The sequence below is a fragment of the Thamnophis sirtalis genome, unplaced genomic scaffold, assembly GCF_051295495.1.
Source record: "Thamnophis sirtalis isolate CommonGarterSnake01/CBP01778 unplaced genomic scaffold, rThaSir2_p1.2 scaffold_11, whole genome shotgun sequence".
Classification (NCBI taxonomy): Eukaryota; Metazoa; Chordata; class Lepidosauria; order Squamata; family Natricidae; genus Thamnophis; species Thamnophis sirtalis.
Genome location: NW_028261391.1, coordinates 64,013,998 through 64,034,776, shown reverse-complemented (window position 1 = coordinate 64,034,776; position 20,779 = coordinate 64,013,998). Strand labels below are relative to the sequence as shown.

The following is a 20,779-nucleotide window of genomic DNA, read 5'->3' as shown; positions in this document are numbered from 1 at the left end:
CTCACTGACAAGTGTGCTTGGCAACTAGATAAGTAACAAGTAATGTGCTTCCTTAAGAACAAGTACACAGTTGTTTTAGGATAGAATAAATGATGATCATTTATTGGCTTAAAATGCACTTCTTTCCAGAGGGGCTGTCCCCACTAGTGTTGACTGACAATTTCCCTTCCCCCTGGAAACAGGCAATTGATCACAAGCTGGGCTCTTATGGGCTTTCACCATTATTCTTAATGTCTCTAGGCTTTGAGCAAGCAAAGCAAGTAGTAATTAATAGAACGAGGGACATGGAGTTCCAAGAAGAACTAAATAGGTTGCCTCTCCACAGTAGGGACAGAATCAAACAGGGTGTGTTGGAATTGGCAAGATATCCAAATGACCTGATCTCCCCAAAACAAAGAATCGCTTTCTTCAGAGCCAGATTTAACATTCTTCCTTCCGCACTCCTCCAGGGCAGGTATAAGAGAACACCTATAGCAGAACGGGTTTGTATATGTGGTAAAGGAGAAGTGGAAGATAATTCACATGTTCTATTACACTGCGAGCTATACAGAGCTTGTAGGTCTGCACATTTTCTCCCCTTATTAGAGAGATTGCCAGGGAGGGCAGACCATCTTTATCTAGGCTTTCTCCTCCAGGACACTAACCCGGTTACCACGTATGCAGTGGCAAAGTTCTGTGCTGCTGCAATGTCCATAAGAAAAAAATTGGCTACAGAAGTATAGTACCATCTTGTACCAATTATCTGGACATACCTTTAACAATCTTTGGACCATTATGTTATTATCCACTTTTAATGTCAATACTTTTTAATTATATTTTAATGTTAGTATTTTTTTAATATAGTGCAAAAACTAATGTGTTTTGCTGGTCTTTGACCGTAATAAAGATTTTACTTACTTACTTATTTAGAATAGAATAACAGAGTTGGAAGGGACCTTGGAGGTTTTCTAGTCTAACCCCCTGCTTAGGCAGGAAACTTCAGACAAATGGTTGTCCAACATCTTAAAGACTCCCACTGTTGGGGCATTCACAACTTCTGAAGGCAAGCTGTTCCACTGATTAATTGTTCTAACTGTCAGGAAATTTCTCCTCAATTCTAAGTTGCTTCTCTCCTTGATTAGTTTCCACCCATTGCTCCTTAATGACACAAGCTTTATCCATTCTGTATGTGTACCATGATATCACATGCACACACCAAAGGAATGGTGCTTTCATCACAATGATGCAATGCTGAGTTATTCATTTAGTTGAAAGTGTTGGATCCTGTGGACACCTTTGCTGTCAAAATTTTTCCAAAATCAAATATTGAAAAAAATAGTAAACATTTCTACATCTATAGTAAAGAAATATAGAAACTAAATAGTAAATAATATTTCTAAACTTTGAAACAATTATATTAGCATTCCGGACCTCCAATGAATTTTAAGGAAAGCAAATTTATTACCAGGACATTCTTACCAGTCTTTAGATGGGAAAAATAGATCCATTATATTGGCTTCTTTTTCATAGAAATGGTCAATCATTCCTTAGTTGTCATCTAATTGCAGACTCATTTACATATCATTATATTCTATAATACAATACAATAGCAGAGTTGGAAGAGACCTTGGAGGTCTTCTAGTCCAACTCCCTGCCTAGGCAGGAAACCCTATACCCTTTCAAGACAAATGGTTATCCAACATCTTCTTAAAGACTTCCAGTGTTGGGGCATTCACAACCTCTGGAGGCAAGCTGTTCCACTGATTAATTGTTCTAACTGTCAGGAAGTTTCAGTTCTAAGTTGCTTCTCTCCTTGATCAGTTTCCACCCATTGCTTCTTGTTCTGCCCTCAGGTGCCTTGGAGAATAGTTTGACTCCCTCTTCTTTGTGGAAACCCCTAAGATATCAGAACGCTTCTATCATTTCTCCTCTAGTTCTTCTTTTCATTAAACTAGACATACCCATCTTTTTGTCTTGGTATCTTGCAGCCGGCTGAAGCATATTATTCTGGGAGAGAAATGCAGCTCTCTAGTCTTCTGCTTGCTTTGCAAATGTGAAAGTGAGCAACCTTTCCTTGGTGCCATTGTATCAGCTGATGCAAGATATTCATTTAAACCCGTGGTGAGCTTTCCTATAACTCAAAGATTTACCCTTTGTTAAATTTGGTTAGAAATTGCATTTAAGTGTGTTGTGAGCTTTCATATAACAGAAAGACCTACCCTCTATTCGATTTGGATAGAAACTACATTTTAGACAATGAATTAAAAAAAGGGTCATAAGACAACTTTTTCAGTGCTGTTGTAACTTTGAACAATCACTAAATGAACTATTATAAACTGAGTACTACTTGTACTGTATTTGTCACATGTCAATTGATAGCTGCTTAATTTTTCTTTTTCATGCTAGATAGAACATCTTGAAGCAACTAAATTTTTCCTTGTTTTAATTCCTTTCCAGGTGTTTACCTATGGGACGTAGAAGGCAAAAAATATTTTGATTTCTTAAGTTCTTATAGTGCTGTCAATCAAGGCCATTGTCACCCAAAGATTACAGCGGCTTTGAAATCCCAGTGTGAAAAACTTACTCTGACCTCAAGAGCATTTTACAATGACGTGCTTGGTGAATATGAAGAATATATCACGAAAATGTTCAAATACAACAAGGTGCTTCCGATGAACACAGGTAACATTTGTTGACCTCTCCTCCAATCAGAATGGAAATAAGCATCTGGGTAACATCTGGGTTACAGAAGCAAGCTGCAAATTCTAAAACATGAGCTCCCGGCACCATGGAAGTCTGGTTGGACACAACGTTCTGTGTCTGTTCTGATCCCATTAAGAGAAAGAATGACTTGTTCCTTTTTTTCAGTCACTCCTTCAATTTGTACGCCTGCTCCTCTCAACAAGTGATTCTGGCTGGCACAGAATTAAAATAAAGTAAAAACAATGACAAACATTTAAAAAAAAAAATCAAAATACATGGCATGATGCTGACTCCTCCATGTCCCAACTAGGATGGTCTTCCTGTGGGGGAATCAACCTCTCACATGCCCCCTTGAGAAGAGAAGTACAAATAAAACTACCATTTTTATTTATTTCTCAAGAATCAGGTGATAACCTTTGTTTTTAAGGTGTTTTTTTCCAGAGCCATGGCTTTCTTACTTCCTTATTTTTCTGGATCTCTGTAAGGTGGAGGTTCTGTGTCCTTTTCTGTTATTTTTATCTTATTGGTTTACATTTTCAGGTTTTTTTAAAAATCTTAAATTAGTTACCCAAAGTCATAATTTGCCAGTTGAGCTGCCACATACCGTACATGGGGTAAATAAATATATTTGATAGCTGGTCAGCACAAATGCAACACAAAAAAATGGTTTCCTGCCTGGAAGGCTCCTAGGGTGGAGCTGAAAAGCAAAAAGGGAAGCAGTATGCTCCCTCCCATATGTGGGCATACCAGGTGCTTTGACATAACACTTATTTCCCTGGCTTAGCTGATAAGGGAGGAGAGCTTGTGGCTTAGTGGCTAATACAACTGCCTAGCATGTAAAACCAGCCCAGGTTCAAATCCCAGTAAGGGTATGGCTAGCTGATGAGAGCTAAATAGCTTGAAATAGATCTATACTAGTCTCCCTTTATTTATTTATCAGCACAAATGCAACACAAAAAAATGGTTTCTTGCCTGGAAGGCTCCTAGGGTAGAGCTGAAAGGCAAAAAGGGAAGCAGTATGCTCCCTCCCATATTTGGGCATATCATGGAAACATCCTATGATAGTGCCTGCCCCCTGAAAAAGCCTGAAAAATACACACTTCTTTTTTCACAACAGTGTGGATATGGTTTGCCAATGCTTTGTTTGGATCAGGGGTAGTCAACCTTTTTATACCTACCGCCCACTTTTGTATCTCTGTTAGTAGTAAAATTTTCTAACCGCCCACCGGTTCCACAGTAATGGTGATTTATAAAGTAGGGAAGTCAATTAAATTTGAAAAAGGAAAGTGCTTCAGTCTCGGACAAAACCCGTACCGCCCACCATGAAAGCTGGAACGCCCACTAGTGGGCGGTAGGGACCAGGTTGACTATCACTGGTTTGGATTATCTTTAAACCTACCTTAGTCTGCAAATCTGGTATTCTATGTTGGTCTCCTATCCAAGAGCTTTCCAGGCCAATCCTTATTTCTGAGGCCAAACAGGGTCAGCCATGAAGCTGCTACATGGACTTCCAGCAACATCACAGTATAAACAAGAGTGACAGCAGCCCAGATCTACTGGAGGTTGGATGAAGAAATAAGAATAGAATAGACTGGTCTTTTTTTTTCCTTCTGAGCTTTTTTCATTGCATCTTTTAAATGGTACATAAATGTGTCTATGTGACTAGAACATATCCTCTCCCGCATCCAACAACCCGATAAACGGGGATTAGCACCAGAGAAACAAGCAAGTAGAAAGCAGTACCACAATCAAGGAACTACCAAGAAGAAACTTATAACCCCACCAACAGTGGCAAGGCAAGCTATTGTCTTTAAACAGTGAGCAAATCCCATACTCACTTGCACTAATGATGTTACCCAGTGGTGGGTTTCAAAAATTGTTTGAGCCTACTCTGTGGGTGTGGCCTCCTTTGTGGGAGTGGCTTGCCGCCCATGTGACCGGATGGGAGTGGCTTGCCACCCATGTGACCGGATATGAAGATGCCGACGACACTTGTCAGAACCACCTTAAATTACCTCACACACAGCACTGGCATGCATAAGAATATGATGTAAACTTGTTTTCTAAAAGGCATCTTTGGTTTGCGTTAAAACAACTTCAACACACGCAATGTTCTGATTGCACCACAAACGCAGTAGTCATCCGTACCTTTCACAGAGGCACTGAGGTTTATAAATATGAGCATGATAGTGTAGAATAATCATATCCAAGGACCAGTGGTGGTTTTCAAAAAAATTTGGGACCTCTTCTGTAGGTGTGGCCTGCTTTCCGGGTCCACTGGTGGAACCTCTTCTAACCGGTTCGGTAGATTTGACGAACCGGTTCTACCGAACAGGTGTGAACTGGTAGGAACCCACCTCTGATGTTACCTAGTCAGTTAATGAAATGTCTGAAAGTAAACCAGGTTCAGAGAGCGTCATGGGCTCCGCTATGTTCATTTCCTGTTTTCCTTCCCATCTCTGTTATATATGTGTGTTTTTTGTCTTAGGTGTGGAGGCTGGAGAAACAGCATGCAAGCTGGCTCGTAAATGGGCTTACGCAGTGAAAGGTATTCCGAAATACAAAGCAAAGATTATTTTTGCAGGTGAGTAACCAATTACAGATTGTGAAAAGCAACAGTAAAGCGAAAGCACTCAAAATCCAGCAAATGGAACTAGAGCAAAACATCAGACGAGGAATACTTTTGCATTTAAGAAGAGAGAGCAATAGCAGTTAGACTTATATACCGCTTCATAGGGCTTTCAGCCCTCTCTAAGCGGTTTACAGAGTCAGCATATTGGCCCCAACAACAATCCGGGTCCTCATTTCACCCACCTCGGAAGGATGGAAGGCTGAGTCAACCCTGAGCCGGTGAGATTTGAACAGCCGAACTGCCGAAATAGCAGTCAGCTGAAGTAGCCTGCAGAGCTGCACTCTTAACCACTGCGCCACCTCGGCTCATGGGTGTTTTGGTTAAACATCAAGCGTGACATCTTAATATGTCATAACTGTTTCGAAGAATATGCAGTGTGTTACTTGTTATTGTTATAAAATAGCATTTGTAATGAATGTGTTAGCGGTTGTAAGTTTCTACGGCATTGAGACAAATCTTAGTTGCTGTCAAGCTGAAACCGCAGTGCTGAATAGATTAATTGGAACTTATACTGACATTTAGTGACTCTTCAAAGGTACAACGGCACTGGAAAATACGACTTATGACCGTTTTTCACAGTTATAACCCTTACGACGTCCCCATGATCATGTGATCAAAATTCAGATGCTAGGCAACTAGTTCATATTTATGACCATTGCTGTGATTCCCTTTGGTGACCTTCTGACAAGCAGTCAGTGGGGAAGCCAGATTTACTTAATAACCGGCTTATTAGAGCCGAGGTGGCGCAGTGCTTAGGGTGCAGTACTGCAGGCCACTTCAGCTGACTGCTATCTGCAGTTCGGTGGTTCAAATCTCACCGGCTCAAGGTTGACTCAGCCTTCCATCCTTCCGAGGTGGGTGAAATGAGGACCCAGACTGTGGGGGCGACATGCTGACTCTGTAAACCACTTAGAGAGGGCTGAAAGCCCTATGAAGCGGTATATAAGACTATAGCAATAGCAATAGCAGTTAGACTTATATACCGCTTCATAGGGCTTTCAGCCCTCTCTAAGCGGTTTACAGAGTCAGCATATTGCCCCCAACAACAATCCGGGTCCGCATTTTACCCACCTTGGAAGGATGGAAGGCTGAGTCAACCCTGAGCCGGTGAGATTTGAACTGCAGAACTGCAGTCAGCTGAAGTAGCCTGCAGTACTGCATTTAACCACTGCTCCACCTCGGCTCTTTTTAAAGTCTAACTTCTATTGCTATTGCTATTGCTATTAACTTATCAACTACCGTGATTCAGTTAACAATTGTGGCAAGGAAAATTGTCAAGCGGGGCAAAATTCACTTAGCAAATGTCTCAGTTAACCACAGAAATTTTGGGGTCAATTGTGGTTGTAAGTTGAGGACTAACTAATAGTAATACTGGAGGTTTATGACAGACATGTAATTTAAAGTTCAAAATTATAATATAATCAATTAAATTAAACATGTAATGTATTCTTCTATTCATCATAACAATAGAAAACAAAGGTTAAAGGCTGCTTTGGGATCTGCTCTAGTTAGTTTGGTACTCCATGCACTTAGTCATCACCAACTTTTAATTGTTTTTTTTTGCCATTCATGACTTTAGTGTTATTATATTGCAAGGTGTTAATAATGTAAAGATGAATGTCCCTTCTTACGAGTTAATATTAGATAGTAGCATTCTGTTATAGTTGGAAATGAAAAAAGTAGCTTAGCAATAGCAGTTAGACTTATATACCGCTTCATAGGGCTTTCAGCCCTCTCTAAGCGGTTTACAGAGTCAGCGTATCACCCCCACAGTCTGGGTCCTCATTTCACCCTCAACCTTGAGCCGGTGAGATTTGAACCGCTGAACTGCAGATAACAGTCAGCCGAAGTGGTCTGCAGTACTGCACCCTAACCACTGCGCCACCTCGGCTCAGGTCAGGTTAAACAGTGTTAGCATGGTATCCAAAACAAATAGAGTAAAATTGCAACAGAAATCATCAAGATGGAGGAATTCGATCTATATTTAGATAGATCGAAGAATAATAAAGGTGACAATGTTTTTTTTGAACATATAGTTACTCATACTTTTTATTATCTGCATAACTGAACAGTAACTATAATTACTTCTCTTCTTCTCCCCCTACTAGCTGGCAACTTCTGGGGAAGAACGTTATCAGCAATCTCAAGCTCTACAGATCCTTCCAGCTATGATGGGTTTGGACCATTCATGCCAGGTTTTGAAATAATTCCCTACAATGATTTGCCTGCTCTTGAGGTACTTCACGATTTTCCAATCTGTGTTGTAAGATATTTAGCTAAATGTGTTTTCGTTTTAGGGAAGCTGTCCTGGAAGACTGGAATAGCTTTTGCAGAACTGGTTTTGATTAATGTCTTAACTATTAAAGTTGCACACAGAGGTTCCTCTAAGTAATCCTGTTTATGAGATGTGGACTTGGATATGAATGAATTTTCTCATAGACTGGTGATAGAATTGAACTGCTTCATCATAAGGGCACATGGCTTAGTAGCAGAAACTGGTTTTATAATCGTGACCCGTCAAAAGCGCGAACGTCATAAGCGCGCCGACAACAGCGCGGCGCTAAAACCGCGATGTCAAAAGCGCGCCGACAACAGCGCGCCGACAGAAGCGCGATTTCATTTAAGGTAAGATTTACAGTTAGGTTTAGGGTTAGGTTTAGGGTTAGGTTTAGGGTTAGGTTTAGGGTTAGGTTTAGGGTTAGGTTTAGGGTTAGGTTTAGGGTTAGGTTTAGGGTTAGGTTTAGGGTTAGGTTTAGGGTTAGGTTTAGGGTTAGGTTTAGGGTTAGGTTTAGGGTTAGGTTTAGGGTTAGGTTTAGGGTTAGGTTTAGGGTTAGGTTTAGGGTTAGGTTTAGGGTTAGGTTTAGGGTTAGGTTTAGGGTTAGGTTTAGGGTTAGGTTTAGGGTTAGGTTTAGGGTTAGGTTTAGGGTTAGGTTTAGGGTTAGGTTTAGGGTTAGGTTTAGGGTTAGGTTTAGGGTTAGGTTTAGGGTTAGGTTTAGGGTTAGGTTTAGGGTTAGGTTTAGGGTTAGGTTTAGGGTTAGGTTTAGGGTTAGGTTTAGGGTTAGGTTTAGGGTTAGGTTTAGGGTTAGGTTTAGGGTTAGGTTTAGGGTTAGGTTTAGGGTTAGGTTTAGGGTTAGGTTTAGGGTTAGGTTTAGAGTTAGGTTTAGGGTTAGGTTTAGGGTTAGGTTTAGGGTTACGTTACAGTGCGCTTCTGTCGGCGCGCTTTAGGGCTAATTAGTTGCTCATTCGTCACGCGGTTTTGTCACCACGCTTTAGACACCGCGGTTTAGTCAGGCGCGCTTTTGTTGTGCGCGCATTTGTGGTGGAACCTTTTATAATAGTTTGTAATAGAATTATGCACAAAACTCCACACTCTCTGTCTATCAAGTGGGAAAAATCCTTCTGGGATCCAAAAGGTTCCCACGTCAGTTGCTTTGGATCCAAATATGACGAAAAGAAGGATTCTGCTATATTGATATGCATTGTAGAATTCAATAAAATGCTTTAAAATGGAAGCAAGCACTTCAGAATTGTAAAGGTGAACTGGGCATGTACGATATATGTTGAAAGGAGGAAAGGATGTGAGGATGGGGTACAACCTATTGAACAATGTGAATATGGTCAGTGTTGGGCTTCAGGATTTAGAAACCTGTTCTGACCCCCCTCCTCCGTCCAGGAACGAAAGCCGAGACAAACGTAAATGAGAATGTTTTTTAATAAGTCCAGACTCTTGTTGGCTGAAAGCCAAATAAACAAAGAGATAAGCACTCTGGCAGCAAGTCCTACAAACCTTGGCAGCAATGCAAACAAACTCTGGCAGCAATCCAGCCTGCCAAGTTTGTTTCTCGTTAGTCCCTAACGTTGACTTCTGCAAGAAGGGCGTGGCACAAGCAGTCTCTTTTACAATCAGGAGAGGATCTTAATGAGCATCAGCCGAGCGTAATCACCTCCTGTAATTACGCAGTTGTTCTTGACGCCAAGTAGCCCTTCGATGGCGTGCATCCCGGAACAACTCACAGGTGGTTTCTGGATCACTCTCTCTCTTGTCTCCTCCCCACTGATCCAAGGCTCAGGCGCCACCTGGTGACCAACCAGTCTCTCTGCGCCCTGCTCGGAGTCAGAACCCTGTCCAGGGTCCTCCACATCCTCCAGGGCCGAATCATAAGGCCCCTTGCTGTCGGAATCTGGTGGCAGCTCCAACGGCTCCTGCCGGGCCACAACAGAAACCCAAGGTTGCCCAACTGACACTGCCCATGAAAACCTACGCCAATTTGAACATGATTCATGGTGAGGGACTGAGATGCTATGTCTCAACTTGCGGAGAAGGCATGGAGGGTGGATAGCACAAGCACAAAGGAGACGGAAGCAAAATGAAAATAAGGCAACGATACAAAAAGTATGCGAATCAGAGATTGAGGAAGAAGAGAGGCAGACGTGAAGGGCTAACTTTTTATGACAAGTTTCGCTTGTTTCTAACTAAAATTTCAACTTTTGGTAAAGTTAGTACCGAATGCGCCCTTCAAAATTTTACCACTGAGAACTGGAGAAGAGGAATATTAAGGGCTATTCATTGGCATATTTAAACTAATGCAGTTTTTCTCTCTCTCGAGCATTCCACTTTATAAAGCTATTGTCAGCTTCTGCTTTGCTACTGCTTCAGCTGTCATGAAACGGGGAGGGAGGGTTTGGTATTTGGGAGGGGTTATTCGATGTGCTGGAGGAATGTTCTAGTATTTACTGGATGGTTGGACTACGCATGCGTGGGTGCTTCCCGCCTGGACCAACGGCCCCGACATTCCATCTTCGTGATGCCGTTTGAAGTTATCTCACACCTGACACTTGAAGGACTTATGATTGGCCTGAGGCTATGATCCCAAGGGGTGGGGAATGGACTATTCTATATATCAATTGCTTTCGCGCCTACTTAAACAGACTTCGCTTCGCAACTGCTCGCTAACCATTTGTAATTAGTAAAAGTACTTTTGATTTCCAACACATGGAATCTCTTGGTCTTTCTTTCCTAATTATATAATGGAGGGATGCTGACAGCTATTCTATGTATTTCTTACTCTGAGAACACTTCAAACCGTTGTTAATTTAAAGTGCCACCAAATCAAACTCTTTGCACATATGCTTGTGGGTTTTAAATCTGCATTTAAAACAGTGGTTCTCAACCTTCCCAATGCCGCGACCCTTTAATACAGTTCCTCATATTGTGGTGACCCCCAACCACAAAATTGGTTTCTCGGTTCCTAAGACCATCGAAAATATGTGTTTTCCGATGGTCTTAGGCGACCCCCGTGAAAGGGTCGTTCGACCCCCAAAGGGGTCCCGACCCACAGATTGAGAACCACTGATTTAAAAGAATCTGGTGTGAGCGGACCTATTCCGAAATAAGATTCAGTATGTCTTGGTTGCAGATCTTATCCAAGACTAGAATTGCCCCCCTTCTGAGTTGTATTTCGTGATTCTGATTGCTCTACAAATGCATTTGTCCTTTTAGCGGGCGCTTCAAGATCCAGATGTTGCGGCTTTCATGGTCGAACCGATTCAAGGTGAAGCTGGTGTGATTGTTCCCGAGAAAGGTTATCTCACGGGAGTGCGAGAACTTTGCACAAAGCACAATGTAAGTGGTTGTACCCAAAAGACATTGTAAGAGAGCATGTTAGTCTATGGTAGTCAAAAATCAGAAGAGATCTGGTAACACCTTTCCAGAGTAGCAAATTTCACTAAAAGTCGCAAACTTTCATAAACTAACAATTCACGTTGTCGGATGTTCTAAAACGAGAATACAAGCTTTATAATTAACTGACACCATATTATCTTTTAGAGCAGAATGATATATTTTCTAGATTTTGTTATTGTATTCAGTGCTAAAAAACATTACTGGGCTACAATGGGCTGAAGACTGCATTATCTATCTATCTATCTATCTATCTATCTATCTATCTATCTATCTATCTATCTATCTATCTATCTATCTATCTATCTATCTATCTATCTATCTATCATCTTATCTATCCTATCTATCTATCTATCTATCTATCTATCTATCTATCTATCCTATCTAATCTATCTATCTATCTATCTATCTATCTATCTATCTATCTATCTATCTATCATCTATCATCTATCTAATCTATCTAATCTATCTATCTATCTATCTATCTATCTATCTATCTATCTATCTATCCATCATCCATCATCCATCATCCATCATCCATCCATCCATCCATCCATCCATCCATCCATCCATCCATCCATCCATCCATCCATCCATCCATCCATCCATCTATCTATCTATCTATCTATCTATCTATCCATCTATCTATCTATCTTGTATGCCGCCCACTCTCGGAAGACTCAGTGTGGCTTACAATAAGAAGGGAAAGGGGAATATAAAAAATAAAAAAACAACACTTAAAAATTGCACCAACATTCATAACTTAGAGTGGGGCTGGATAATTCAACAGCCCCAGACCTGCCGGAACAGCCAGATCTTGGTCGCTTTGCGGAAGGCCGGAAGGGTAGTAAGGGTCTGGATCTCAACGGGGAGATCGTTCCATAGGGCCAGAGCAGCTACAGAGAAGCCCCTCCCCCGGGGGGGTCGCCAGCCGACATTGACCGGCAGATGGAATCCGGAGGAGACCCAACCTGTGCGATCTAATTGGTCTGAGAGAGGTAATCGGCAGGAGGCGGTCTCTCAGGTAGCCAGGTCCAATACCATGTAGGGTTCTAAAACTATTAAAATTATCAAAACTAGGCAAAGGCAGGATATAAACATGGGTAGGTGAGAGCACAAAACTAAAATTGGTTTTAATTTAATTTCAGGGTGTTTAAAATGACAGAACCTTTGATTAAATATAATTAATAGAGTATTCCCTATGTATTTCATAATCTCCCCTTTTTCTTTCAATCAGAATTAATAATTTGGTGGCAACTTTTACAAACTTTCTCCTAAAGCTTCTGAGGCCTTAAAGTATAAAAATTTGACCTTTTAGGTATTAAAAAAAAAACAAAATGCCTTGGCGTTAATAGTATAACACGTTTTGAAAAACCAGTGTTCCCTTTTCTCAATAGTGATGCTTGCAATGTTCTGTTGGAATCTTTTTCTCAAAGGACGCATTACTCAACTCTGCTATCTTATCTGCTCTGAGCCTATCTGAAGCAAATAGAAGCGTAGGCTTTATGTGTTCTTAAGCTTGGATGTTTAACCCATTTTTAATCAACTAGTAAACGGCCTTTACTAACTCATTTTGTTGACAGGGCTGTTTTAGCAACTTCGTTTACTTTTGGTTACAGTATGGTTGAATATTAGTGGCATTTTTATATTAAACATGTTTCTTAGTTTTAGCTGCGTAATAGTGGGTCAGATAAAAATTTGCACATACTATCAACTTCCATACACTTAAAACAAAGGATTAGCAACAGCTATAAAGGACTACAGAATTTTTCTGCTGAAATGCATGGGTATTTTTGAAGATTAGTCTTTTAGAATCCTTCCTTCCTTCCTTCCTTCCTTCCTTCCTTCCTTCCTTCCTTCCTTCCTTCCTTCCTTCCTTCCTTCCTTCCTTCCTTCCTTCCTTCCTTCCTTCCTTCCTTCCTTCCTTCCTATACCATACTCCATTGATTTATCACAGAGCCAAAGCTAATTAATGGTCTATAGCAGTGTTTCTCAACCTTGGCGACTTTAAGTCCTGTGGACTTCAACTCCCAGAATCCCCCAGCCAGCTGGGGGATTCTGGGAGTTGAAGTCCACAGGACTTAAAGTCGCCAAGGTTGGGAAACACTGGTCTATAGCCATCGGTAGTTCTATTGATTGATTGGCAGACAGACAGATACAAAATTGAATATTGAAAGTGGTGATTCCAGGATGCCTCCCCTCACTAAAAATTATGCAATATACGTATATTGTATTTCTTTGTGATATGATCGTATTAGCTTCTTGGAATAGAGATGTTTGGAATATTAGAATAAGCTTGGTATGTTGTAGAAATATTAATTCTTGAATTTCCCTACAAGGCTATTGTTTGATTCTCTTTATAATTAACAGGTGCTCTTTATTGCTGATGAAATTCAGACTGGATTAGCCAGAACGGGAGAAATGTTAGCCGTCGATCATGAAAATGTTAGACCTGACCTGGTTTTGCTTGGAAAGGCGCTATCTGGAGGGGTTTATCCTGTAAGTACTGGTTTTTCTTTAAGTACTCTGAATTTGTTTTTGAATTTTTGAACAGATTAATCATAAATAAGAGTCATTTGTAGAACGCTGAACTACATTCCAACCTTGAATTTGTTACAGCACAGCAGGATTCTCACAAATCTTTCCAATTTGCATTAAAAAAGATCTTAGTAGAAAAAAAATCTCTATATACCGAGGTTGCTTTTAAAAAATTATATATATTTTATTTTCATGAAACACTTTTTAAAAAGGGAAAAAAGAAATATGAACAAAGAAAAAGGGGGAGAAAAAGAGAGAAAACATGAACAGGGAACTTACAAGTTTCATGGATTTAAATAAGACCAAATTTGTTAGAAAATAATTTTCAGTATGTCTTTAGTATTATAGCAATAGCAATAGCAGTTAGACTTATATACCGCTTCATAGGGCTTTCAGCCCTCTCTAAGCGGTTTACAGAGTCAGCATATCGCCCCCCACAGTCTGGGTTCCTCATTTCACCCACCTCGGAAGGATGGAAGGCTGAGTCAACCTTGAGACGGTGAGATTTGAACCGCTGAACTGCAGATAGCAGTCAGCTGAAGTGGCCTGCAGTACTGCACCCTAACCACTGCGCCACTTCGGCTCTTATAGGGCTGAGATAGTCTCTTGTCCTTGATGGGCATGCATTTGCTGCAAAATAGATATATCTGACTGAATTCAAGAAGAGCTGGAACCTGTGTGGAGGGTTGTAACTTCTGAGATAAATCCATGAGGGGAAGCTTCCTTGAACTCTATGGGGCTTAGTTCCAAGCATAGGATTACATTAAAATCTTAATTGGTGAATCATTTGGGCTTCCAAGGGTAACTTCATGGTATTGGACCTGGGTACTTGAGAGACCGCCTACTGCCAATTACCTCCACTAGACCAATTAGATCCCACAGACTAGGCCTCCTCCGAATTCCATCCGCCGGCCAGTGTTGACTGGCGACTACCCGGAGGAGAGCCTTCTCTGTGGCTGCTCCGACCCTCTGGAACGAACTCCCCGTGGAAATTCGTACCCTCACCACCCTCCAGACCTTCCTCATAGCCCTTAAAACCTGGCTGTTCCGACAGGCCTGGGGCTAAAGATTCGCTGCCCCTATCTCGAATGGTATGATTGTTGTGCTTTTTAACTATGTATTGTTTTGTGTTCTTGTTAAACTGTTTGTATCCTCCCTTCCCTTTCTGAGTTGTGAGCCGCCCTGAGTCCCCTTAGGGAAAAGGGCGGCATACAAATGAAATAAAACTCTAAACTCTAAACTCTAAACTTAGAAATGAACTACAGCCTTGAGCTGAGCAGGAGGGACTAAAATGGCGGAACATTCTCTATGATCCTTCTGCTAAGGAATATTGTCTGGCGGGGGCCAGGAAGAGAGTCTTTCTTTTTGTCATGACTCCTGCCCTTTGGAATATCATTCCCTGAGAGATTAGTTTGTCTCTGACCCTGATGGCCTTCCATAAAGTCTTAAATAATTGAAGGACAAGAGGTGGGGCTAACTCCATACTTCGGTTGTGTTGACCGGTGATTTATGAGTCTGTTTTTAATTCAGCTGCTGTTGCTATGTATCTGCTTGTTCTTTTAGATTTTCTTTTAACACTGATGTCCTAAGCATGGATTTGAGATGGACAGCATATAAAAATTGAAAACATAAATAAATATATACTAGCTGGCTTGGGCTGGCACTGGCTAGGAAGAGCCGAGGTGGCGCAGTGGTTAGAGTGCAGTACTGCAGGCCACTTCAGCTGACTGCTATCTGCAGTTCGGCGGTTCAAATCTCACCGGCTCAAGGTTGACTCAGCCTTCCATCCTTCCGAGGTGGGTAAAATGAGGACCCAGACTGTGGGGGCGATATGCTGACTCTGTAAACCGCTTAGAGAGGGCTGAAAGCCCTATGAAGTGGTACATAAGTCTAACTGCTATTGCTATTGCAGCGAAAATAATTGTAGAAACCTTTAGCACTGCTGATCCAAGACACTTTCCCAAGATATTGTTAGAAGCAGACGCAGCACTAGCACTTCCCAAGAAGCAATATGGCCTCACAACACTGAATTAACACCTAAGAAATGAACTGCTCTATATGGCTACCTTTATTTTTTATTTTTATTTTGTTTATTTTTTTTTCAAAATAAACACAACACATAAAATCTTCCTTTTTTACATACTGTAGAAAGTGTATCAGTTGGTTTCAAAAGACTTTCGTGTATCTCTTCCACAGTCATCAAGCATAATTCATATTAACTGAAGTATTTTAACTCAGATATTTATACATATTACCATCATTATACCTCCATTTAACTACAATTGTTTAATTGTTATCCCTCCTTCCTTCCCTCCTTCCTTCCTTCCTTCCTTCCTTCCTTCCTTCCCTCCTTTCTTTTCTCCTTCTCTCCTTTGTTTCCCCCTTCCTTTCCTCCTTCCTTCCCCCTTCCTTCTCTCCTACATTCCCTCCTTCCTTCCCTCCTTTCTTCTCTCCTTCTCTCCTTCCTTCCCTCCTTCCTTCCCTCCTTTCTTCTCTCCCTCCTTCCCTCCCTCCTTCCTACCCCCCTTTCTTCTCTTTCTTCTCTTCCTTCCTCCTCTCCTTTCCCTTCTCTCCTTCCCCTTCCTCCCCTTTACCCTTCCCCTCTTCTTCCCATTCCTCCCCTCTTTCCTACTCTTACATTCCCTCCCATTCTTCCTCTGCCTTTCCCTTTCTCCTATTCCTCTCCTGGCTACCTTTAGCTGTATACGGAAGGTGTTTAAGTGGTAGGCAACAAAATATTTTGGGAAAACAAAAAGCATTTTTAAAATTTCTCAATCATGCTGCTTCCATAGGTGTCAGCAGTTCTGTGCGATGATGAAATTATGCTCACCATAAAACCTGGCGAACATGGCTCTACATATGGAGGGAACCCACTGGCTTGCCGAGTGGCTATGGCAGCACTTGAGGTATGCGCGTAAGGATTTGAGGCCTTCAGGAAACCTTTCTTAATATACTGGGGTTTTTCGGTAACTTGAAACTTGCAGGTTTTGAGACACAGATACTAACAAAGTATCACTGCAAAGTAATTCTACATACCGTATTTTTTGGAGTATAAGACACCCTTTTCTCCCCCCAAAAAGAGGGTAAAAATTTGGGTGCGTCTTTATACACTGAATATGGCATTTTTGGCCTACCGAAACTCCACCCCATTTGCAAAAATGGACATGCAGAGGGTTTGGGGGGGCCTTTTTTGCTCGTTTTTGCCCCCCCCCCCGGAGCACTCTACAAGCCTCCAAAAGCTCTGCATGCCCCATCTTTTTTTCTTCTTCCAAAAAACGAGGCGCGCAGAGGGTTTGGGCGTGCAAAAACTTTTTTTTTAAAAAAACTATCTCTTCAAAATCATGGTGCGTCTTATACTCCGGTGCGTCTTATAGTCCGAAAAATATGGTGGTTTGTTTTAGGTCTTTTGAAAAAAGACACACATAATTTTGGGAACCTCTCGATTGCCTGTCATAGCGCTATTCCGTATTAAACTTCGTATTGAAATTATGATGATATCCCCAATGTTCATCCTTTTCATCCTTTTTATTTTACAAAATGTTTTAGGTCATTGAAGAAGAGGAATTGGTTAAAAACGCAGACCTCATGGGCAGCCTATTGAGAAACGAGCTGATGAAGACTCCATCTGACATTGTCACTCAAGTCAGAGGGAAAGGATTGTTGAATGCTATTGTTATTCGGGAAACTAAAGGTAAAATGATCCCTATATTGTGCTGCCACTCATCACTGTGATAGAAAGTCCATCTCATCATTCCTTCAAGGAAGATTTGCAGGACTAGTTCTAAAGCAACACCCAAATATTCAGGGCATCCTTCCTTCTATCTTTCTTTGATAGGAATCAGAGTGGTGTAGCTTAACTGGGAAGATGGTTTTCTCCCCCTATCCTCACACCTTCATCACATTACCTTAAAGCAGGGTTCCCCAGCCCCTGGGCTATGGTCCATTATCCGTGGCACGACAAAACCGCGTTCGACTAAAGCGCGCCCGATTAAACCGCATCGCTGACGTCATCAACAGGGCGACAACAGCGAGCGCGGAGAAAGAAGGGCGCTTTAAATAGCGCTTTGAAAGCAAGCCGATTCAAGTTAAGGTAAGGGTTAGGTTTAGGGTTAGGTTTAGGGTTAGCTTTAGGGTTAGGTTAGGTTAAGGGTTAGGGTTAGGTTTAGGGTTAGGTTAAGGGTTAGGATTAGGGTTAGGTTTAGGGTTAGGTTAAGGGTTAGGGTTAGGGTTAGGTTAAGGGTTAGGATTAGGTTTAGGGTTAGGTTAAGGGTTAGGTTTAGGGTTAGGTTAAGGGTTAGGTTTAGGGTTAGGTTTAGGGTTAGGTTTAGGATTAGGTTTAGGGGGGTTAGGTTTAGGGGTTAATTTTAGGTTTAGCGTTTACAGCGTGCTTCTGTCTCTGCGCTGTTGTCGCCCTGTGATGACGTCAGCTACGCGGTTTTGTCGAGTGCCCTTTAGTCGAACGCGGTTTTGTGGTGGAGCCCCATTATCAGGGTTTGGAACTAGGCCATGGAAGTGGTGGGTGAGCCTGTGCACAGCTGCCACTTGTGCGCATAGTGGGCGGGTGAGAGTGCAGCTCCATTTGTGTGACTGGCAAGTGTGCGTGCCCGTTGCTGGTGCAAATGGAGCTGCGTGCGTATGCTGTCCTGTCACCCATGCAGAATCATCCAGTCCCCCCCCCCCGCCAGTCCGCAATGGTTGGTGACCTCTGCCTTAAAGCACCAAAATATCTAGGCAGCCTGTAAAGAGGGAGTGATGGACAAGAGCTGAAATGGGAGTTGACCAGTTCTGGGAATTGAAGTTTAATATACCAGGAGGGTATCAACTTGAGAGAGAGCCGAGGTGGCGCAGTGGTTAAATGCAGCACTGCAGGCTACTTCAGCTGACTGCAGTTCTGCAGTTCAAATCTCACCGGCTCAGGGTTGACTCAGCCTTCCATCCTTCCGAGGTGGATAAAATGAGGACCCGGATTGTTGTTGGGGACAATATGCTGACTCTGTAAACCGCTTAGAGAGGGCTGAAAGCCCTATGAAGCGGTATATAAGTCTAACTGCTATTGCTGTTGCTATTGCTATTGCTTTCCCTATCCCTTGATTCCAGCTGTAGGGTAGCTGATCCTCTCGTTCCTCCTTCCAACTTCTAAAGAGAAAATTGCCTGTAAGATAAGTTGGGAATTTTCTGACCGGGCAGTGGCTCAGGGGCTAAGACAAGGAGCTTGTAGATCAGAAAGGTTGGCAGTTCAGAAGTTTGAATCCCTAGTGCCACATAGTGGAGTGAGCTGCCATTACTTGGCCCAGATTCTGCCAACCCAGCAGTTCGAAAGCACATTAAAATGCAAGTCAATATATTCACATCAAAGTCTAAAACCCCAAAGTATGTTGCCTCCATGCAACCATGCAGTGGTTCCAGCCTTCTTCCCAAAATTGTTTTGTCTCCCCATTGGAAATGAAACCAAATAAAACTGCAACCTACTTGTGATGTGCTTCCTATTCCTATTACATTTGGATTCTAAGGAAATATTGTTCAATCTTTTTTTCTTTTTAATCTTTCTGAAGATTGGGACGCCTGGAAAGTATGCCTGAGACTCCGTGACAATGGGCTGCTGGCCAAGCCAACGCATGGTGATATCATCCGGTTGGCTCCCCCACTGGTGATCAAGGAAGATGAGATCCGAGAGTGCACTGAAATTATCCACAAAACCCTCCTCTCTTTTTGAAGGCCTCTTGTGCCCTGTGCCCGTACCTGTGCCCGTAATCAGATGGCAAACTGCTGTAGCTGAATAATGGTATTGCCCGAGCTCAGCTTGATTCTTCCCGGTTTACTTAATTCTTTGCTCTGTTCATCCACAGAAAAGCAGCCTTTGAAGATCAAACTGAAACATTTATTTTATAATGGACCTAAAGGAACAAAAAAAAAAAAGACTACATTTCTTCCCTTTTTTTCAGTTTGTGGACTATTTGTTCAATCTCTTTTAATGAACTGTAATTTGAATAGTTACTTACGTTTCAGCCAAAGTATAAATTATATACCTTCCTGTACCAAGTATTACATCTAATGAAACTTTTCATTAAAAAAAATTATTATGGACATTCTTTTTTTTTCCATTTTGTGCCGAAACTTGAAATCTTAGTTGTTGGGGGGATAATGACTGTAATCTTTAAATAAATCCTAGTTTTGAGAAAAGGGAGAATTAGAATGCTTTATTGTTTGAAAAAAAGTACCAATTCATAAAGACTGATCCAATGGGATGAAATACAAGCAGCTTCTCATTACTAGCACATGCATAAATTAACAACCTACTGATACTGTGTGTGCATTACTAGATGTGTGACTTTGTAAGTTATAAATCATTGGGAACTTCAGTATGGTTCTAAAACTAATATTCCTATTTTTAAGTTTTAGTCTGCAGATGAAAGCTTTAAGAATAATATTGAAGATATTGTACAAGAGATTTGTAATTTCATTATCAGGATTCATATTGAAAACTCCCAACAGCAAATTTATTGTTGATGTTGTTGAAATCACATTTTGAAAATGTCAGCTCTTTCTTAATACAAAAGTATCTTGCTCAGAACCGTTAACTCTTTGGCTGAGAATGTTCCTTTGTAGTTCTGGTTCTAGAAATGGGGAGATTTACTATATATGTCCTGCCTTGTGTAGGATGAGGGTAAAGGTTTATTCCCTGAGCTTGTGGGTTGGTTTCCAAACATTTCGTTACCAGTCTAGGTAACATCTTCAGTGGAGTTTAGGGGATGTCAGTGCAGAGGTGGGTTCCTACCAGTTCACACCTATTCGGTAGAAACCGGTTCGTCAGATCTACGCAATGTTCTGATTGCACCACAAACGCAGTAGTCATCCTTACCTTTCACAGAGGCACTGAGTTTTATAAATATGAGCATGATAGTGTAGAATAATCATATCCAAGGACCAGTGGTGGGTTTCAAAAAAATTTGGAACCTCTTCTGTAGGTGTGGCCTGCTTTCCGGGTCCACTGGTGGAACCTCTTCTAACCGGTTCGGTAGATTTGACGAACCGGTTCTACCGAATAGGTGCGAACTGGTAGGAACCCACCTCTGAAAGCAGCTGAGGGGCATACAAAGTCCTGAAAATCTTGTCTGCAGCTCCCCAAATGCTTGTAATGACTATATTTTTTTAATGTGACAGATGAAAAAAAACTATTCAATATTTGGGGAGTAATCACACTCATTGTATGTGAATGAAATTAGGTGAAACCAAATCTAGTTTTTTGT

The 20,779-nt window shown here is 41.5% G+C and overlaps 1 protein-coding gene across 3 annotated transcripts in view; it reads left to right on the top strand.

Annotated features, from left to right (window-relative positions):
* OAT (ornithine aminotransferase) overlaps positions 1-19,616 on the top strand; it is a 33,736-nt gene extending 14,120 nt beyond the window's left edge. For all 3 annotated transcript variants that reach the window (XM_087725946.1, XM_087725948.1, XM_087725947.1), the window contains 8 exons: positions 2,437-2,661; positions 5,171-5,266; positions 7,423-7,550; positions 10,815-10,937; positions 13,365-13,493; positions 16,325-16,438; positions 17,079-17,223; positions 19,085-19,616. In XM_087725946.1, coding sequence (XP_087582072.1) covers positions 2,437-2,661; positions 5,171-5,266; positions 7,423-7,550; positions 10,815-10,937; positions 13,365-13,493; positions 16,325-16,438; positions 17,079-17,223; positions 19,085-19,245 — 1,121 coding nt within the window. In that variant the 3' untranslated portion in view covers positions 19,246-19,616. The remainder of the gene's footprint in view (positions 1-2,436; positions 2,662-5,170; positions 5,267-7,422; positions 7,551-10,814; positions 10,938-13,364; positions 13,494-16,324; positions 16,439-17,078; positions 17,224-19,084) is intronic.
* The last annotated feature ends 1,163 nt before the right edge of the window (positions 19,617-20,779 follow it).